Source organism: Pectinophora gossypiella, chromosome 18 (genome assembly GCF_024362695.1).
Source record: "Pectinophora gossypiella chromosome 18, ilPecGoss1.1, whole genome shotgun sequence".
Lineage (NCBI taxonomy): Eukaryota > Metazoa > Arthropoda > Insecta > Lepidoptera > Gelechiidae > Pectinophora > Pectinophora gossypiella.
In genome coordinates this window covers 304,688-323,429 of record NC_065421.1, presented here as the reverse complement: position 1 = coordinate 323,429, position 18,742 = coordinate 304,688, and the positions used below count along the sequence as shown (strand labels likewise).

Below are 18,742 nucleotides of genomic sequence, written 5' to 3'. Positions count from 1 at the left end.
CTATATGTCTGTGTATGAGTGTGTGTGTGTGTGTGTGTGTGTGTGTGTGTTTGTGTGTGTGCGCGCGTGCGTGTGAGTGTGTGTGTATGTGTGCGTGTGTGGGCGTGTGCGTGTGTGCGCGCGTGTGCGTGTGTGTGTGTTTGTGAAAGAAAAAGATTATTGTAGGACTTCCAATAAGGCCTCTGTATCGTCATAATTCTTTTTGAACAGCCAATTACGAACTTTGGATTTACACTGGTATCTTGTTTTATTATAAATGTTTAAATGTATATTTAATTTATTGTACAAGTGGGATGCAAGAAATTCGTATTGCCTTCGAAAGAACGTTGTGTGGTGGGTTACAGTTTTGCAGATTTTACTTAATTTACGTTGGGAAAGTTGGAGGGAGGGGTCGTATTTAAGTGTAGCATGTTTGTGCAGTATAGTATTTAGGATGAAAAGTTGTCTAATGCTAAGAACTTCACATTCCTGGTATAGTTTTTCAGTTCGGTATCGGAATGGTTTCTTTGACATGACTTTAAGAACCGATCTTTGTACACGTTCTAATTTGATTAAAGTTGTTTTGTATGTACCGCCCCAAGCAGGGATGCAGTAGCTAATTATTGATTGTGCCAGTGCTAGATAAATAGACTTAATAAGTTTTGGCTTAAGTACATTCCGGAGCATTTTAAAAATCCACGTTAACTTTCGTGTGCGGGATGATAATAGTGCAACTTGTTCCTTCCATGAGAGGTTCTGATCAATTTCAACACCTAGGTATCTAAGGTGGGTGACTTTATCTAGGCTCAGGCAGCTACGAGGGGAGGTCAAAAAGTTCGCGGAATGGAGGGGTTGGAGGGGGTTGGTTTGCTCGTACAGGTAGCCGCTAGTTGCACACCTCATTAACAGTATATGTACCAAGTTTGAAGCAAATCGGGTCATTAACGTTTGAACTATCGACCAGCAAACAAGTGAATCGGGAAGAACTCAGCGAATATGGAGAAAATTGAACACCGCGCCGTCATTAAGTTCCTCACCAAGCAAGGAAAATCCGCTCAGACGATTTTTCAAGAGCTGTTAGCAGTTTACGCGGACTCTGCCCCTGGTAAAACCATGGTTTACAAGTGGCATAGTCTTTTCAAGCAAGGAAGAGAGTGGATTGAAGATGACCCCCGCTCCGGACGGCCCATTGAGGCCACCACACCGGAAATCATCGAAAAAGTAGAGAAACTTGTATTAGAAGATACCCGCTTGAAGAAGAAGCAGCTTGCAGCAATGGTCGGTGTATCCGAAACAAGTATTTTAAATATCCTACATCAACATCTTGGGATGACTAAGGTCAGCGCAAGAAGTCCAAAGAAGTTTAAGGTGTCACAATCGGCCGGAAAGATCATGGCCACTATTTTTTGGGATACAGAAGGTATTTTGCTGATTGATTATAAAGATCGTGGTGTGACTATAACGGGACATTACTACGCTTCTTTACTGGATAGATTGAAAGAGGCTATCAAGGAAAAAAGAAGAGGAAAGCTGTCAAGACGTGTGCTCCTTTTGCACGACAACGCACCCGTCCACACGTGCCATGTTGCGACGGCTGCCATTCACCGATGCGGGTTCGAAAAATTAAACCACCCGCCTTACAGTCCAGACTTGGCCCCCAGCGATTATTATTTGTTCCCAAAAATGAAAAAGGAACTGCGTGGACGAAAATTTGGCGATGATGAAGAAGTCAAGTCTGCAATTTCGGCCTATTTTGACAGCAAAGAGAAATCTTTTTTTTATGATGGAATAAACAAATTATTTGATAGATCCGGAAAATGTGTTAAGGTTAAGGGAGAATATATTGAAAAAGAAAAATTGTTTCGTGTTTAATTTCGACCCCCTTCCCCCTCATTCCGCGAACTTTTTGACCTCCCCTCGTACATGTATACGAGTCTATGCATGAGTAAGATGTATGGAGTTTTAAGTTGAATTCAGAATTTGGTAAAAGATCATTTTTTAGACTAAAGGTTATGTATTTCGATTTAAGGACATTAAGAGTTAAAAGATTTGTTTTTAGCCAAGAAGCAACGTGGGCCAAGCCTTCTTCTGCACGTTTTTTCACTTCACCCCAAGTTTTTCCTTTAAATACAAGAGCTGTGTCGTCTGCATAGGAAAAGATACTACCATTGGGGGGTTTATAATTACACAGATCGTTTATGTAAATAAGAAAAAGGCTTGGCCCAAGCACACTACCCTGCGGTACACCACAGGTTATTGGGAGCTCTGAGCTGCAAAGGTTGCCAATTTTCACGACTTGGCTTCGGTTCGTTAGAAAGCTTTGAAATAGTTTTAACGGGACACCTCGAATTCCGATAGATTCAAGTTTTCGGGGTAGGATGGTGGCGGAAACAGTGTCGAAAGCCTTCGCCAGATCGAGAAAAACACCGATAGTCTTTTCTTTGTTGTCCAGTGACTTAGCCACAGTGTTGACAAGTTCTATAACTGCACTTTCTGTGGATTTGTTTGGCTGAAAACCAAATTGCGAGGTGGAGATAATTTGTTTATTGACTAGATAATTCATAAGACGTTTGTTTATTAATTTTTCTAGGATCTTCGACAATGCTGTTAGGACTGCTATGGGGCGATAGTTCTCGACACTGGATCTACCACCACTCTTATGAATTGGATGAATCACAGATCGTTTGAAACATCGAGGGAAAGTGCCTTCGCCAAAACATGAATTAAATATATGTGTTAATATAGGAGATATTTTTTTGTTTATTTGTTTAAGAAAAATGGATGGGATTCCGTCCCAACCAGTTGAAGAGTCATTTTTTAAATTGTTTATCAAGTTTTCAATTTCTAGATCATCCGTTGGTAAGAGTACAAAGGAGTCAGGATAAGAAATGCGACCTGTTTCACTTGGTATAATTGGTATAGATGTATTATTACTACTATTGGTGTTTATCCGAGAAGCGAGTTTTTGGCCAATTTCAGAAAAGTAGCTATTGATTAAATTTATTGATGTTTGAGGATCATTAGGCTGGGTTTTTAGCAGTTCCACGGCCGGATTTTTGCTTATAGTAGTGTTGGTAATCTCTCTAACAGTCTTCCAGGTTTGTTTTAGGGATTTACAGTTGGTTATTTGAGATCTTTTATGTTCTGTTCTAAGCCGGTCTAATAAGTCGTTACAAAAATTTCGGTATCGTAAATAACTGGTCTTAAGAATTTCATTGTATGGAGATTTATTGGCTTGTTGATGAAGATAGTTTCTATGGTAAATGCAACGTAACAATCCTGGGGTCATCCAGGGTTTAATGATTTTCTTCCTATTCGGAATCTTTTTTATTGTTGTGTTGGCGTCTAGGGATTGTTTTATGCATGTAATTATTTTATCTGCAGCGTTATCTGGGGAATCATCTGTAAGAATATATGACAAATCAAGGTTGTTAAATTCTGTTGCTGCTTTTTCGTAATCAATTATTTTCTTTGTTTTTCTGATATTGTTTCGACTCACATGAAGATTATGCAAATTGAACAAGATGGGCAGATGATCCGTTATGTGAAAATTAATTATGAATGTTTGCGATTCATAAGAAGTTTTTAAGATGACATGGTCAATACAGTTATTCAGTCTAGTTGGTATTGTGTGCGCTGGAAGAAGACCGTGTACAGCAAGAAGATTTAAATATTCCTCACTTCTACCGTCAGTAAAATGAGGTTTTATGTCCAGGTTAATGTCTCCTATAAGAATAATTGTTTTGTATATAGTAAGAGCTTTCAAGTTGGTGTCAAGCGAAGATAAAAACTGGTCTATATTTTTGATTGACGGTGATCTATATAAACACAAAATAGCTGTGTCAGTTTTTAGTGTTATAAGCAGGCAGTTGGCATCAGTAAAAGATAATTGTTCTATTTCATAGGCAATGTCCGTTGACATGTAAACAACTATACCGTCATTTTGGTTATGAGTAATTTCAGAGTGATGCAAGTTGTAGTTTTCGAGTTGAGGAGGAGGCTTAAAATCGGATAACCAACATTCCGTCAGTATTAAAATATCAAAAGGTACATTTAATATTTTAAGAAAAGCCACAAATTGATCCAGGTTACGGTGAATACTCCTGATGTTATAAGAGATTATTTTTAGACTGTTGTGATATTTAAGTTTACTCTTACAATCTCTCGGTTCAATGAGCATAGATTCCGAAATAGATACATTGTCTAGTTCGGTATTAATGTTACTTATATCACACATTATTAGAAAATTGATATAACAGGTTATTTAATGGAATAATACGGTAATATACCAAAGCAATGTAATTAGCGCTAGCAAACTGATTATTGATACAGAACATATACGGATATCCTATACAGAATGTAGTGTGTTGTGTTGAATGAATGTTTTTAACCCCCCTGGTAGGCAAGATGTTTATGTCAAGGCTACATGCGTGACGATACAATTACCATATTCATACTCATTTGTTTATTCTTTGTTTTTTTCAACACTTCTACGTATGTATGCATATGAATTAATATGTGATCCGTGTTAGGCTGCTGTTTGGCTAGTATATAACGAGTGAGTGAACGATGGGGCTCCAGTGGAGAACGCACCCCCTTGGCGACATGGTTTATACTGTAATGTTGCAAATGTCTATATAAATAAATAAATAATGACCGTGCAGAGCTGCCTGTTAGTTCTGCTTGTCTGCGCCGGCGGTAAGTCTTCTACTACTATTATATTTTTTAAACTGAAATAGAAAATCGGTGTAGCTGGATATTATTCAGCGGAGACAATAGGGAATGTTAATACTGAATTCTAAGACGAATTAGGTACTCGTATTCTTTTCAACAATTAGGTTTTTTTTATTCTGGCTTTTTTTATACACGTGATTCAGCGTCCGTATGGGCGCGGATGGAAGAATGTGAGGTGCGCGCGCGCACGTCGGCCGGCTGGGTGTGCGGCGCGCGCCGCTGGTCCGAGTACGGCGGGGTCTACTACGCCAGCTTCAGGGGCGTGCCCTACGCTCGGCAGCCGCTTGGAGAGCTGAGGTTTAAGGTATTGTCACTATCACTGAATTCGATACCCGGACTCGTCGTAAACGCTCCGTACAAAAATCTCATTCTTACTGTGTGCCGACTAACGCGTAAGTGCGAGCGAGGCGCTCCCCCTTACTCCTTAGCGGCTTACGGCCATTTAAGATTAAAGTAAGACCCAGAGGGGGTGAGGTGGGCGCCCGATATTATCGAATATACTTTCGACAATTGCAGGAGCTGCAAGCACCAGAATCGTGGGACCATCTGTTGGACGCAACGAACGAAGGTGATATATGTCCGCAGACAGATGTGTTATATGGCCCGTTGATGAGGCCGCGAGGCATGAGCGAGGCGTGCATCCATGCCAATATCCACGTCCCGATCTCGGCTCTGCCTCGTGAAAGCCAAGTTAATTCGTCAGTAGAAGAAGCGCCGAACAACGCGACTGGCCTCTCGATCCTGGTGTTCATCCACGGTGGAGTCTTAGCGTTCGGTTCCGGAGACTCCGACCTCCACGGACCCGAGTATCTTGTCAGTCATGGGGTCATTGTCATCACCTTCAATTACAGGTACAGATCACTATTTCACCAGCTTTTACCATGATCGTATTCCTTAGGAAGTTTCGGCACGGAAGTCTGTACGATACATCGATACTACTAAAATTACTGAAACTTATGTCTCTATTCCTCGTTTTCAAAGTTATTGAACTGAGGTAAAGTATACGATGACATAAAATATTTTTAAAAATCTTATGAATTATCTCTATTTAACATGTATTCCAGATTGAATGTATTCGGCTTCCTGTCTCTGAACTCAACCAAAATCCCGGGCAACAACGGTCTGCGCGACATGATCACACTCCTGCGCTGGGTGCGCGATAACGCGCGCAACTTTGGCGGCAACCCTGATGACGTCACACTCGGCGGACAGAGCGCCGGCGCAGTCTCCGCGCATCTGCTCACTCTGTCGCCTGAGGCGCAAGGACTTTTCAAAAGGTATTATACCTTTTGAAAAGTCTTTTAGTACTGGATTATTTAGCTGAAATAACTGTCAAACCACATTCAACGCACTTCCTTACCCAAGAGCTCCGAGATTTGATATGTCGATGTTTACAAAATAGATACACTATCGAATGAATTGGTAGGTAATTGGTAACATCTAAAACTGATTCCCATCACGCCGTTCAGATATTTTGTTAGTCACTTAAGCTTGGGTGTTTGTTATGTAAGGACTCGATTTTTGTATTTCAGAACAATCTTGATGAGCGGGACAGCCATGCCCGTCTTCTTCACAACGTCACCGTTATACGCGCAATCCATGGCTAACGCGTTTATCACAGGCCTCGGCATTAACTCCACCGACCCCGACGACATCCACCAGCAGCTCCTCAAAATGCCTCTGGAGAAAATAATGGAGATGAATAAATTGCTCCAAGACCAGAATGGCTTAGGGGTCTTTTATCCTGTCGTTGAATCCCGTCTCCCAGGAGTCAAACGAATTCTTTCTGATGATCCCGAACTTTTATTACAAAACGGCACCGGCAACGATATACCACTGCTTTTGGGTTTCACGGACGTCGAAGCCGAGACTTTCAGGAAGAGGTTCGAGGAGATTGATATGGTATCGAGGATCAACGATAACCCACTGGTAGTGGTGTCGCCGACGGTGACAACTTCGGTGCCAACGCAGGTAGCTTTCGCTCGTGCTATGCAAATCGAGCAGAGGTACTTTAACGGCACGCCGAGTATGGATCAGTATGTGAAGTTGGTTACGGAGCAGTTCTTCCACTACACGGCATTAAAGGTGGCCGACTATCGGTCGCGGACCGACGGCGCGCCGGTTTTCCTGTATCAGTTCCCGTACGACGCCGATTTTAGTCTGCTGCGGACAGCGCTGGGTGTCAACTACACGGGTGCTGCCCATATAGAGGACATGACCTACTTGTTCCACTGTAACTCCGTGCGTGTGCCTTACAGTGACAGCGACTACGACATGAAGCGGCTCATGAATCAATACGTCGTCAACTTCATGCGGTATAGGTGAGATAGCTTCTGTAATAATCCGAGAATTTGCATTACAAGGTTAATTTGGTAGACATAACAGAACATTTCATAAGCGAAGTCGTATGAAAACGCATCCAAAATGCGTTCGGTCTAAGTTAATTTTCTGAACATTTTTAAAGATTCTATCTATCTATCTAACATAATAAGAAGTAAATATTTGTTTTCAGCCACCCAGCACCCGATTCCTCGTGGCAGCCGGTGGACCGCGACGGGATTCGATACCTGGAGCTACACTCGGCCGCGGTGCAACACTTGGCTGAGCTCACACCGGACCAGCGTAGCATGCTCGATTTCTTCGACGGTATCATGGCTCGGGACCAAATAGCCGTATAAATTTTAAAATTACACACTCTTTATGAAATAAAATCCCCCTGTTTTCATATCTGTTCTTCTGACTTAGCCAACCCTATTTGAGACTCGTGATTGGCAATATGGACTTCCGCTTAAAGAACCAAGAACCGTCAAATAGGGACGTGAGGTGACGTATTACTCTTATTAAGATTCATCATCCGAAGTTTCTGAATTATTACGATATACTTTGTGACTTACTGTTTGTTGTTAAAGTGTTGCGATTCCCTTATCTTACCTGCAACATACAAAAAAAAAGCTTTGATAAAAGGGTTAATTATCGACTACCAAATTTGTCACTCGACAGGTGAATGTTTACGGAATTCTACGAATAATATAGGTTGAGCTGCACTGATAAGCGAAATTCACATAGCATAGAGAGTATTTCGTATAAGCTTTTAATGATTTCGTCATAGCAATAGAACCTGAATTGCGTCAATGTTGAGTCATCATTACTCATCATAACGGCTAGCTTTTTACATCACGCCCTCTATAAACAGTCTTTCCCTCAAAGATATAAAATTAGCAGGTTGCCAAAATACTATTACGAAGTCCTATAAAAGTATAGTTTATTGTTTGTCGGGCTAATGTAAAAGTTGGTTGTTTTGAGAATTGAATTTCGTTACGTTTTAACCACGGTCATAGCGCTCACATCCTGGACACTACAACGAGGAACTTTTCACGCTACGTTCCTGAAAAACAATATAGATGGTGCTGTCAAGATTTTCCTTCGTTTCAACTGGTAATTTCACGGATAACAGACATATCCATCTTTTAACTTTGTTATTGGGTATAAATGATAACTCTTTTTTTTACACCCAGGCACAATTACGACTACGTCCACCACTCATTATTATTCTGGTCAAAATAAAGAGAAGCAACATAATTTTTATATACGCTCCTACCATTATATTCATCAAGATCACGACGCGGCTCTCCTCAATATGCCGGAATCGAGTCCTAAGCTTCTTCGGACATATTATGCGGTCTCCGAAGCACAGTCTGGAGAAGCAGATCATCGTTGGGCAAATGGATGGCAAACGTGCGCGAGGAAGGGCACCTACGAGGTGGTCTGACATCGTGAGGAAGACAGTGGGCTGCAGCATACAGAGGGCGGTCCACGCAGCATATAGCCGTACCGAGTGGAAAACCATAACCTGTGGTCGCGATCCTCAGCAGTGAGGGAACGACGAAGAAGAAGAAGACCATTATATTGTATTTTGGAATAAAATTAAGTACCCGAGTAAATAGGTAAACATCAAGTTAAAAGCTTCTATATTGTTTTTGGGGAAAAGATGTATACGTCTGTTGTCCTTGAAATTAGAAGGATAAACGAAGGAAAATCATTGTTTCTGAGGAACGTCACATTAATTAAGGTACGTAACTAATAAAAAATAATGTATGGAAGTCAAAAGGTTTTTCATTTACCATTCATCGTTATTAAAAAAAAAAAACTTAAATAGTATAGTCTATCCTCAGGCTTTTTGGCGGGAAACGGGACAGTTGCTTTCTTCATTGAATAGTCTAAATAATTAATACGAAGTGGTGTTTTGTGGTTAATGAGCGCATTAAGTTAGTCGGAAGACATTCGCGAGTGTTATTATATTGGAGTATTCAATGAACAAAGTGTATCTGCCTATTTTCGCTTCGTGCCAAGAAGCCGCTTCATAACTCGAAAGTTTATGCAGACTTTTGAGTTAATTCGTTTGGGGTTCGGAGTAGGAGTCTACTTCGAGGGTGGGGGCTTAGGTTTCATCATCATCACCTTTCATCATTTCATCAATCATCAAGAAAAAGAATACGTAAGACATGGCTGTATGGGCATAGTTCCCTTTGCCTTACCCTTCGGGGAAAACCAAAACAAAAAAAAGTCTATCCTCATGATAGTGAAGTACTATCACGAGGATAGACAATTTTGTTGATTAAAAGTGAAAAACCGGTGTCATTGTTTGAGTCGAAGTTTGTATAGATAAAGCTCTGCTTATCATGAGTGTCTGATACTGGTTGATAGATTGCGAATTCGGTGATAGTGGCTAAGCTCACTGTACAAATGAGTAGAAAAGTCTTTTCCACCAAATATATTTCAATACATTCTACTCTTTTTATCGTGTGGGTTGTGAGGTGGATTACCAACCTTATCAACCCTGCCGCCAAAGGCCCCTGATATGACTTATGTAACGACTTATATCAGTAAGTAGTAACCGGGACCAACGGCTGATAAATATATTTCAAAATAAACACAATATACATACAATTAAAAACTTACGCCCGTAATCCCCAACGGGGCGGGCAGAGCCACAAGTAATCAAAGACAACTGCAGCCACTGTTAATACAAAGTCTTACGACTATGTTGAACCTTATGGTGATATTTAGTGAACATTATGAAAAGGATTTATTTAGACGCAAAATGTGCGGCGCACTGCGTAATGTAATCATCCTATTGTTTACATAATAACACTTGTTGTCGATGTGAGTAGGTAATGATTAATGCGAATATTAAAAGATAAGAAAAAGGAAAATTACGAGCACTCACAACTACACTGTCTTTCAATATAGCAACATGTTTCAGTTGAAATTCGTTTTTTATACATTTTTGGTTTTTGAATCCACAAAAATACCTAATATGTAAACCGATTGTCTGTCAACACAGCAATTAGCTTCACTCGCTAGTAGGCACTCCGCAGTGGCAACTTGCGGGAACTGAATCGTTTAAAAGAATACTAACAAAGACGGTTTCGTTAGAAAGCGGCGTTCTTTGTTGGTGCCATGAATGGTGGGAAGTTCGGGTGTTATCGAGTGGCCGCGATTGTCCAAGGATCGATGGCTTATCTCCCCGACAGGCTGGCAGTGCCAAGCTCTGCATTGATGCAGCGCCACGCCGCATAGCACACGATAGGTAAGTCATATACAGTTAAAAAGTTACAAAAATATTAGAAAAGAAAGTTGCATGTGTGATTTTATCACGACCGGTGACGATAGGTATCTGCTGATGGAAACACTTAGGAGGTGTTACCAAGTTTCAGTAATACAAAAAGGGGTATAGTAGATATTGATGTCCCGATAGTTTCGAGTATCAACAAATCTGTTGTTATGGAAGTTTGGCAAAACAACAGCTATTATGGTCTAATGTAAATGAAATTGGAAAGTAGTAAAGACAGAGATGCTGATAAAGTAGTTTGTGCATTGTGCTCTCGGAAATCGATTAATGTTGCACGATTTTGCTCTCGTGTAAGATATACTCTATAAGATTTGTTTAATGTAAAAGAACATATACTAAACCCTATTTTTTACAGGAATGAGTACCGGAAAAGTCATTTAGATACACAATGCGATATAAATTATCAGTATGGATTGGCGCAGCGGTAATAGCAATAGGCTGCGCCCAACTGGTAGCTATTGACCAAGACATTCAGCTCCCTGGTTTTCCAGATACAACTGCTACACCCGTCATTGTCACACGAAAGGAAAGTGATGAACTGCATATTATTGATGGGAACAATATTGATGAGAGCGAAAACAAACAAGAAAGCATCGAGGAAACGAGTGGAGGCGGGGGTGGAAGCAAGGACACCGAGGACAGTGGTAATGAACTTAATTTAGGACCAGAAGCAGATGGATTAGGAGACAATGGGAATGGAGGTGAAAGAGAAGGCGGCACAACTGAAGAAACTCAGATAACACCTCAACCAGACGCAACTGATGTTACTCCTGAATTAGATGCTACGGACGTTACTCAGGAACCAGATACATCTGAGGCAACTCCTGAACTAGATGCAACTCCTGAAACAGGCGCAACTGAGGTTACTCCTGATTCAGATGCAACTGGGATAACTCCTGAAGTTGATGCAACTGAGGCAACATCTCAGACTGATGAACCACAAATTTCTAGATCTAAGGAGAGCGATGAAAGCAATGCGATCAATCTTGTTGTTGAAACTGAGAGTGGACCTGTTCAAGGATTTTATAAAGACGGCGAATCAGGAATACGAAGCTATATAGACATTCCTTACGGATCATTTTCGGGTCTATTTGAGGTAAATATATTCAATTATAACTACTGTACAACATATTTACGTTAAAATTCTATATTAAAATGATGGTTTTAACTTTTTTAGCCACCAGTCAAACCAGAGCCATGGGAAACTATTCACAAAGCAAACCAACATGAAAAACGATGCCCTCAAATAGACGAAGACGACAAATTTGTCGGAGAAACAGACTGTCTGACACTAAGTGTGTTTGCACCTTCTGACGTCGAAAACGCGCCAGTGCTCTTCCATATCTACGATGGACAATTCCGTACGGGAAGTGCTGATCCGACTATATACGGTCCAGATTATCTAGTACCTAAAGGAATCATCCTAGTTCTACCGAACTATCGAGTCGGTCCACTCGGTTTTCTTTGTATGAACAACGACGTAGCTCCTGGAAACGCTGCTTTAAAAGATTTAACCTTGGCACTAAGCTGGACTAAAGAAAACATAGAACATTTTGGAGGGAATTCTTCAAATATAGTTGTGAGTGGTTATGGCATGTCCGGCGCCTTGGCAGGATATTTGGCTCTATCCCAAAAGTCTAGAAATTACGTTAGTGGAGTGATAACTGAGTCTGGGTCAGTTTTAGCTCCTTGGGCCATAGATAGGAATCCACAAGAAAAAGTTACGAAACTAACTGAAGCTCTAGAAGAGGACATTACAAATGAAATTAATCTAGAATCATTGTTAACTTCAGCAAAAGACATTCACTTCATGCCATGTGTCGAAACTGGCCCTGATGCGTTCATGAATGAAACTCCCTGGACATTTTTACAAACCGAGAATACAAAAATTAACATTCCCTTTTTGATAGGTTCAGCCAATCATGCGGGCTTGCATGAAGCTATGCAACATACTGGTGATACTTTATGTCAATTGAATAGTAATTTTTCGCGGTTTTTACCAAACGATTTGAAGTTCAAGGATGAAAATGAAAAATCCGAAGTAGCCGAGAAAGTTAAAAAGCAATATTTTTATGATAACAACATAAACACGAGCAGTATACACAATGTATCTCTCAGTTACACGGACGCTTACTACCTCGGGCCTGCGGTTAGAGTGTCAAGAGATTTAGTAAAAGCGGGGGCTAATGTATATTTGTATGAATTTTCTTTTGTTGGAGACCTAAACAGAGAGTCGGGAGCATTATTGTCAACTGTGCATGGGGCAGCGCGAGGTGATATCATAGGCTACACTTTCGTGCAAGACGATGATGTACCACTAGAAAGTACTGATGAAGAACAAGTTGTCACTATGATAACAGATTTGTGGGTCGCATTCTTAAAAGAAGGGTAAGACTTCATAAATGAATAAAATCTATAACATTATATTCTGTGACTGATTTTATATATTTTTTTACAGAAAACCATCTATCGATGATGTGGCGTGGCATGAGTTGGAAAATACTGAAGAAGCAAATGAACAATGGCTGTCAATAGACTCAGAAGTGGAGTTGCAGAAGGGTCTGCATGTGAGTCGCCTGGCGCTTTGGACACAGATTTACGAGGACCATTACATTGAGCGTAACCTGGCGCGGGAGATGCAGTCAAGCCTCCTCGTCCTCACCACCGCTCTGTTGTTGCTCGGTTTGCGAAAACAATTGTCATACTAAAGAATAGGTAAATAAAATGGGACCAGTCAATTAATCTAATGCATTACGAGTGTTTTCCTATCGAGATAAACTCGTAGGTTCATTCAAGCCAAGTACTTTGTAAAAACGTTTGTATTCACTGTTTATTTATTGTAAGTGGTATTCTCCTTGTCTTGTTCTTTCCAAAATATAAATTATTGCAACTCGTTGAGTACATTATTTCCTTGTTGTTGCACTAAAATATGCGCAACTAATACAATAAATGCTAAGCAGCCATTGTTTTAGTAAGCAAAGACAGTGTTTTGATAGCACCGTTCAAACATAAACTGAAGTGCGGATTTACGATCATTTCGTGACTAGATCCAGCTATACGGTGTCTTACCAGTAAATCCCGTTTAATTTGCTATAAATTTCGCACTTAAACGAAAGGTTGATGTGAGTGATGAACTTGATGGATAATTAAATTAATAATGAAGGGATTGTAACGGAGGAAAGTGTCGTTGAGTATCGTGAGGGGTGAGGGCATGCTGGTGGGGGTGGTGGTGGTGGTGATAGGGGTGGTATGTGGAGCGGAGCATGTGGCGGTGCGCGTGCCACCGCTGCCGTGGCGGCCGCGGCGTGACGTCACCCTGCTGCAGGGCCGGGTGCGCGGCTACCTGGGCCCGCAGCACTACGCCTTCCTCGGCATCCCCTACGCCAGCCCCTTCAGGCCCACAGACCGGTTCAAGGTCAGAACCATTTACGAAATCTGATTGCGGTGCCAATGGAGATTGTTATCGTGGATTTAGGCGTTAAGGTTGTGGCGCAAACAAAGCGTGGCTGATATATGATAAAATAATACGAGGTTTTCTCGTCTATAAATTAACGGTGACGTGATGCCTCTACATGTAACTGTAACTTTTCTGCTGTAGTTCACGCCGGGAATGACGTGAAAATCAATTAAGGGATTATGTTCTAATAACATCCTGGCAACTATTACATAGGGCGATAAGGCTCCCCAATTGTCAAGCTGGTCTAACAAAGAAAGCTCGGGTGGGTACACCATGATGAACCACCACCATGAACTAATCATGCGGTGACAGTGTGACAATTTGAGACAGAGTACATACGCATCTCAGGCATTGACGTGTAATAAATAATCTCAGAACATCAATAATAAGGTGACAAGCGGCCTCCTGGTGATGTGGTCTAAAGGACGCTAAATCAGGGAATGAACAAAGACACGGCTGTGGCGCGTTCTAGAATATACATCTAGAATCTTCCAGGGTTCATACCGGAACAACTATATTCGCTTTTCCGCCGCATTCGCAGAAAGTAGAACGAGGTTTTAATTAGGTCAATGCTTATTGTGGGAGCTTACGTCAACGTGAGCCAATTTAATGAAGGTAAACACTTATTTACACCGAACAATAGACATGTGTTAAGGGACAACGTTAACAAGATTTGTGCTAATTTGGAGGCTTTCAGGAAATTAGTTTCAAACTGGCCTGTGGCTCAAAATAAACCGAAACCAAATCACTTTACCCTACGTGAGGGTGGGAACGGATTATCCCCGTTTGATATGAAATTGATTAAATTATAATATTAACGTATTTACGGAAAGGTCGACTAAATTTACGTAACAAACTTCGGAATAATGTTGATCATCGAGTAGAGAAACCAAATGAAGCGTACTTTTTGCACTCGTACGAGGGGAGGTCAAAAAGTTCGCGGAATGAGGGGGAAGGGGGTCGAAATTAAACACGAAACTATTTTTCCTTTTCAATATATTCTCCCTTAACCTTAACACATTTTCCGGATCTATCAAATAATTTGTTTATTCCATCATAAAAAAAAGATTTCTCTTTGCTGTCAAAATAGGCCGAAATTGCAGACTTGACTTCTTCATCATCGCCAAATTTTCGTCCACGCAGTTCCTTTTTCATTTTTGGGAACAAATAATAATCGCTGGGGGCCAAGTCTGGACTGTAAGGCGGGTGGTTTAATTTTTCGAACCCGCATCGGTGAATGGCAGCCGTCGCAACATGGCACGTGTGGACGGGTGCGTTGTCGTGCAAAAGGAGCACACCTCTTGACAGCTTTCCTCTTCTTTTTTCCTTGATAGCCTCTTTCAATCTATCCAGTAAAGAAGCGTAGTAATGTCCCGTTATAGTCAAACCACGATCTTTATAATCAATCAGCAAAATACCTTCTGTATCCCAAAAAATAGTGGCCATGATCTTTCCGGCCGATTGTGACACCTTAAACTTCTTTGGAGGAGGTGTGCCTTTTTTATGCCACTGCATCGACTCTTGCTTCGACTCAGGTTCATAGTGGTGAACCCAGGTTTCATCTCCAGTAACAATCCGGGCCATAACTTCGTCCTTATTCTCTCCACAGAGCTCTAAAAACTGGCGAGAACACTCGACACGCTCGCTTTTTTGAAGTGGCGTGAGCATTCTTGGAACCCATCTTGCGCTGACCTTAGTCATCCCAAGATGTTGATGTAGGATATTTAAAATACTTGTTTTGGATACACCGACCATTGCTGCAAGCTGCTTCTTCTTCAAGCGGGTATCTTCTAATACAAGTTTCTCTACTTTTTCGATGATTTCCGGTGTGGTGGCCTCAATGGGCCGTCCGGAGCGGGGGACATCTTCAATCGACTCTCTTCCTTGCTTGAAAAGACTATGCCACTTGTAAACCATGGTTTTACCAGGGGCAGAGTCCGCGTAAACTGCTAACAGCTCTTGAAAAATCGTCTGAGCGGTGTTTCCTTGCTTGGTGAGGAACTTAATGACGGCGCGGTGTTCAATTTTCTCCATATTCGCTGAGTTCTTCCCGATTCACTTGTTTGCTGGTCGATAGTTCAAACGTTAATGACCCGATTTGCTTCAAACTTGGTACATATACTGTTAATGAGGTGTGCAACTAGCGGCTACCTGTACGAGCAAACCAACCCCCTCCAACCCCTCCATTCCGCGAACTTTTTGACCTCCCCTCGTATGTGATCTTTACCGTGCAAATTATACACGTGTTTTCACAATATTGTGGGTCACATCTCCACCGACATTCTAAGTTTTTTGGCGCCGTGCTGATGTGGCTGTTAGGCATTATTAACACTTTTAAGAACAGACTATAGGCCAACTCCAATTGTCATGAATTAAAGCCCAAAAGTCTGTGTCACTGAAAGCACTAGCTGTCCACCCCGGATTTCGTTGGCGTGAACTTTAGTTATCTCACTAAGTACACTAATTTCGCCCCTGGAAAACGCCCGTAATAATATGTCCATTCCTGGGATTATACCTGAGTGCCAATTTTCACCTAAATCCAGCAGCAGTTTAGGTGTGAAAAGGTAACAAATAGACGATTTATAATATTAGTATGGACTTCCGGTCTTATGTTGGCAGATAGCCCTACCACCGCCGGAATGGGACGGCATTCTGGAGGCGACGTACAGGGTGAAGTGCCTGCAGAGCTCCGGCGCTGGCGACGAGAACTGCCTCGTGGTCAACGTGTTCGTGCCCGAGCGCATGGACACCCCGCTGCCCGTGCTCGTGCATGTGCATGATGGAGGCTTCCATAGCGGGTAATAGACATCGCCGTTAATCATTATAGATTGGCAGTCCACCTGGTATTTGGGTAACAACTCGAGTAAACAAATAATAGGTCGGTCCTTACGGGTATAATCGGTTCTTTCTCTATTTACCCAAGCGCCAAGTTTGAAAGATGGGTATCTAGATCCACGATGCTCTTTTACTATAGGTTCGCAGTTGGCCATAATCTTGACCTGTTGGTAAGTGACGATATAGCCTAAGATGGATATCTACATTCACTTGCTGTTCCCTTCCGTCGATGCCAGGGAATATTAAGGTATTTAACAAGACATATTTTATAGTCAATCTAGTCATCAAAGCAAACAATTACATTTTGCAGGTGGGGTGCTTACAAACCAGCAATACGTCTTATCAAAGATTTTGTGATAGTGACTTTCAATTATCGATTGGGAGCTCTTGGGTTTCTTTGTCTGGGCACCCCTGAAGCGCCTGGCAATGCTGGGCTCAAGGACCAGATGGCTGCGCTTCACTGGATACAACAGAATATTGCGAGTTTTGGAGGAAACCCTGATGACGTCACTGTATACGGAACTGGATCCGGGGCAATATCAATACAGCTTCTCCTTCTCTCTGGATTGACGAATGGAATAATTCATAAAGTTATATTAGAGTCTGGCTCAGTTTTGTCTCCCACGGCTATGTCGTACAATCCGTTTTCCACAGCTTACGATATAGCCATATCACTGGGGTATGAAGGCAATGGAAAAGCTTATGAATTGGTTGAATTCTATCAAAATCTTTCTGAATCGAAACTGGCCAGTATATCAAGTAACTTCTTGCCGTGTGTTGAAAACAACATGTACTATGCACACAGCTTGTTGGACCAAGATCCAATGATGATATTTCAGCATGATACTTATCACAAAGTCCCAATGCTGATAGCTTACACAAATTCAGAGGAAATGCCATTAATAAATGCAAACTACGAAAAGTTCACAGTAATACCTGAAGTATTTGAGAACTGGCTGCCTAACAATTTGAGATTTGATAATGACAAATCAAGACACAAGGTCTCCGAGATGGTTAAGGACTTTTATTTTTCGGAAAATGAACATTTATTAAAAGAAAAGATTGTAGAAATCTTTAAAGAATATATTAATGATATCTGTATGGACTATCCAGTTCATAAATTCGCAGTATTGTACGCCGCAAGATCTCCAGCTCCGTTGTACATCATGAAATATGAGTATCAGGTTGTAAACAGACGTATCGTTGAAACGGTTTATGGAGACATTTACAAAAGTATTTTTACTGATGATCTGAAGCCAAATGAAGGAAAGAAAATGTCGGATATACTGGTCACTTTATGGAAGAATTTTATGACTATTGGGTAAGATTTTCAATAAATGTAAATATAGAATGTGTGTATTAATGTATAAAAGGCTAGTGGAAATAATATAACAATTGCTGATTATTTCAGTGACCCAACACCACTGACATCTGAACTGGTGCCGGTAGTATGGGAACCCATCAACACAAATGGGCTGGAGGTTGCGGGCTTCCCATCCGCGTGTCTGCACATAGGCAAAATTTTCAATATGGCCAAGCCCAACTCCGCAGAGCGACTCGTCTTCTGGGATCAGATCTATTACTCTTTTTATAGAAATCATAGTTTTGACAATCAATAAAGGAAAGATAAACTGTATTTTAATATTAGGTTTAAATATTTACAATTCCTGTTGACTTTATTAAAGGCTAGGTTAGTATATTAGGTTAATTTGGTAAAGACTGTTAAATATGTAATTTAATACACAACAAAAACATCTTTAAATAAAATACAATGAAATGAATACCATTAAATGATCAAACAAGATAATATGACTATAGATTCATCAAATTTATAACAATGTAGGTACTGCATAACTGTAGTGAGTGATAATTGATGCTAGGTAACCTATTAGACTCTTATTAGAACATCGCTAATGAATGGACAGCTTAAATGAACTTGTAACTTCGTGATTGTATTGAATATACGATTTATTCGGCAATGGCGTAGGTCAGCATGATATAAACAAGTGAGACCGTTCTAATCGTGCTGCCTACACATCGAATCTGTGTCCGGGCGTCCACCGACCACCGTTCCCAACTTTTCATGAAATTGAAGTCAAAAAGTC

General features: G+C 41.1%; 3 protein-coding genes across 4 annotated transcripts in view; 2 read left to right on the top strand and 1 right to left on the bottom strand.

Moving 5' to 3' along the window:
- The window catches only part of LOC126375247 (serine/threonine-protein kinase D1), a 101,421-nt gene that overhangs the window by 82,345 nt on the left and 334 nt on the right, over positions 1 to 18,742 (bottom strand). The gene's annotated exons all lie outside the window — the stretch shown is intronic.
- LOC126375039 (juvenile hormone esterase-like) lies at positions 4,874 to 7,391 on the top strand. Its single transcript, XM_050021881.1, has 5 exons — positions 4,874 to 5,017; positions 5,230 to 5,564; positions 5,778 to 5,990; positions 6,246 to 7,034; positions 7,226 to 7,391. The coding sequence occupies exons 1-5, from the start codon at positions 4,874 to 4,876 to the stop codon at positions 7,389 to 7,391; spliced, it is 1,647 nt and encodes a 548-aa protein (XP_049877838.1).
- Positions 9,948 to 18,271, top strand: LOC126375038 (uncharacterized). The gene is made up of 8 exons (XM_050021880.1): positions 9,948 to 10,303; positions 10,701 to 11,441; positions 11,523 to 12,733; positions 12,804 to 13,047; positions 13,554 to 13,760; positions 16,422 to 16,600; positions 16,948 to 17,958; positions 18,049 to 18,271. The coding sequence occupies exons 2-8, from the start codon at positions 10,734 to 10,736 to the stop codon at positions 18,254 to 18,256; spliced, it is 3,768 nt and encodes a 1,255-aa protein (XP_049877837.1). The 5' UTR covers positions 9,948 to 10,303; positions 10,701 to 10,733; the 3' UTR covers positions 18,257 to 18,271.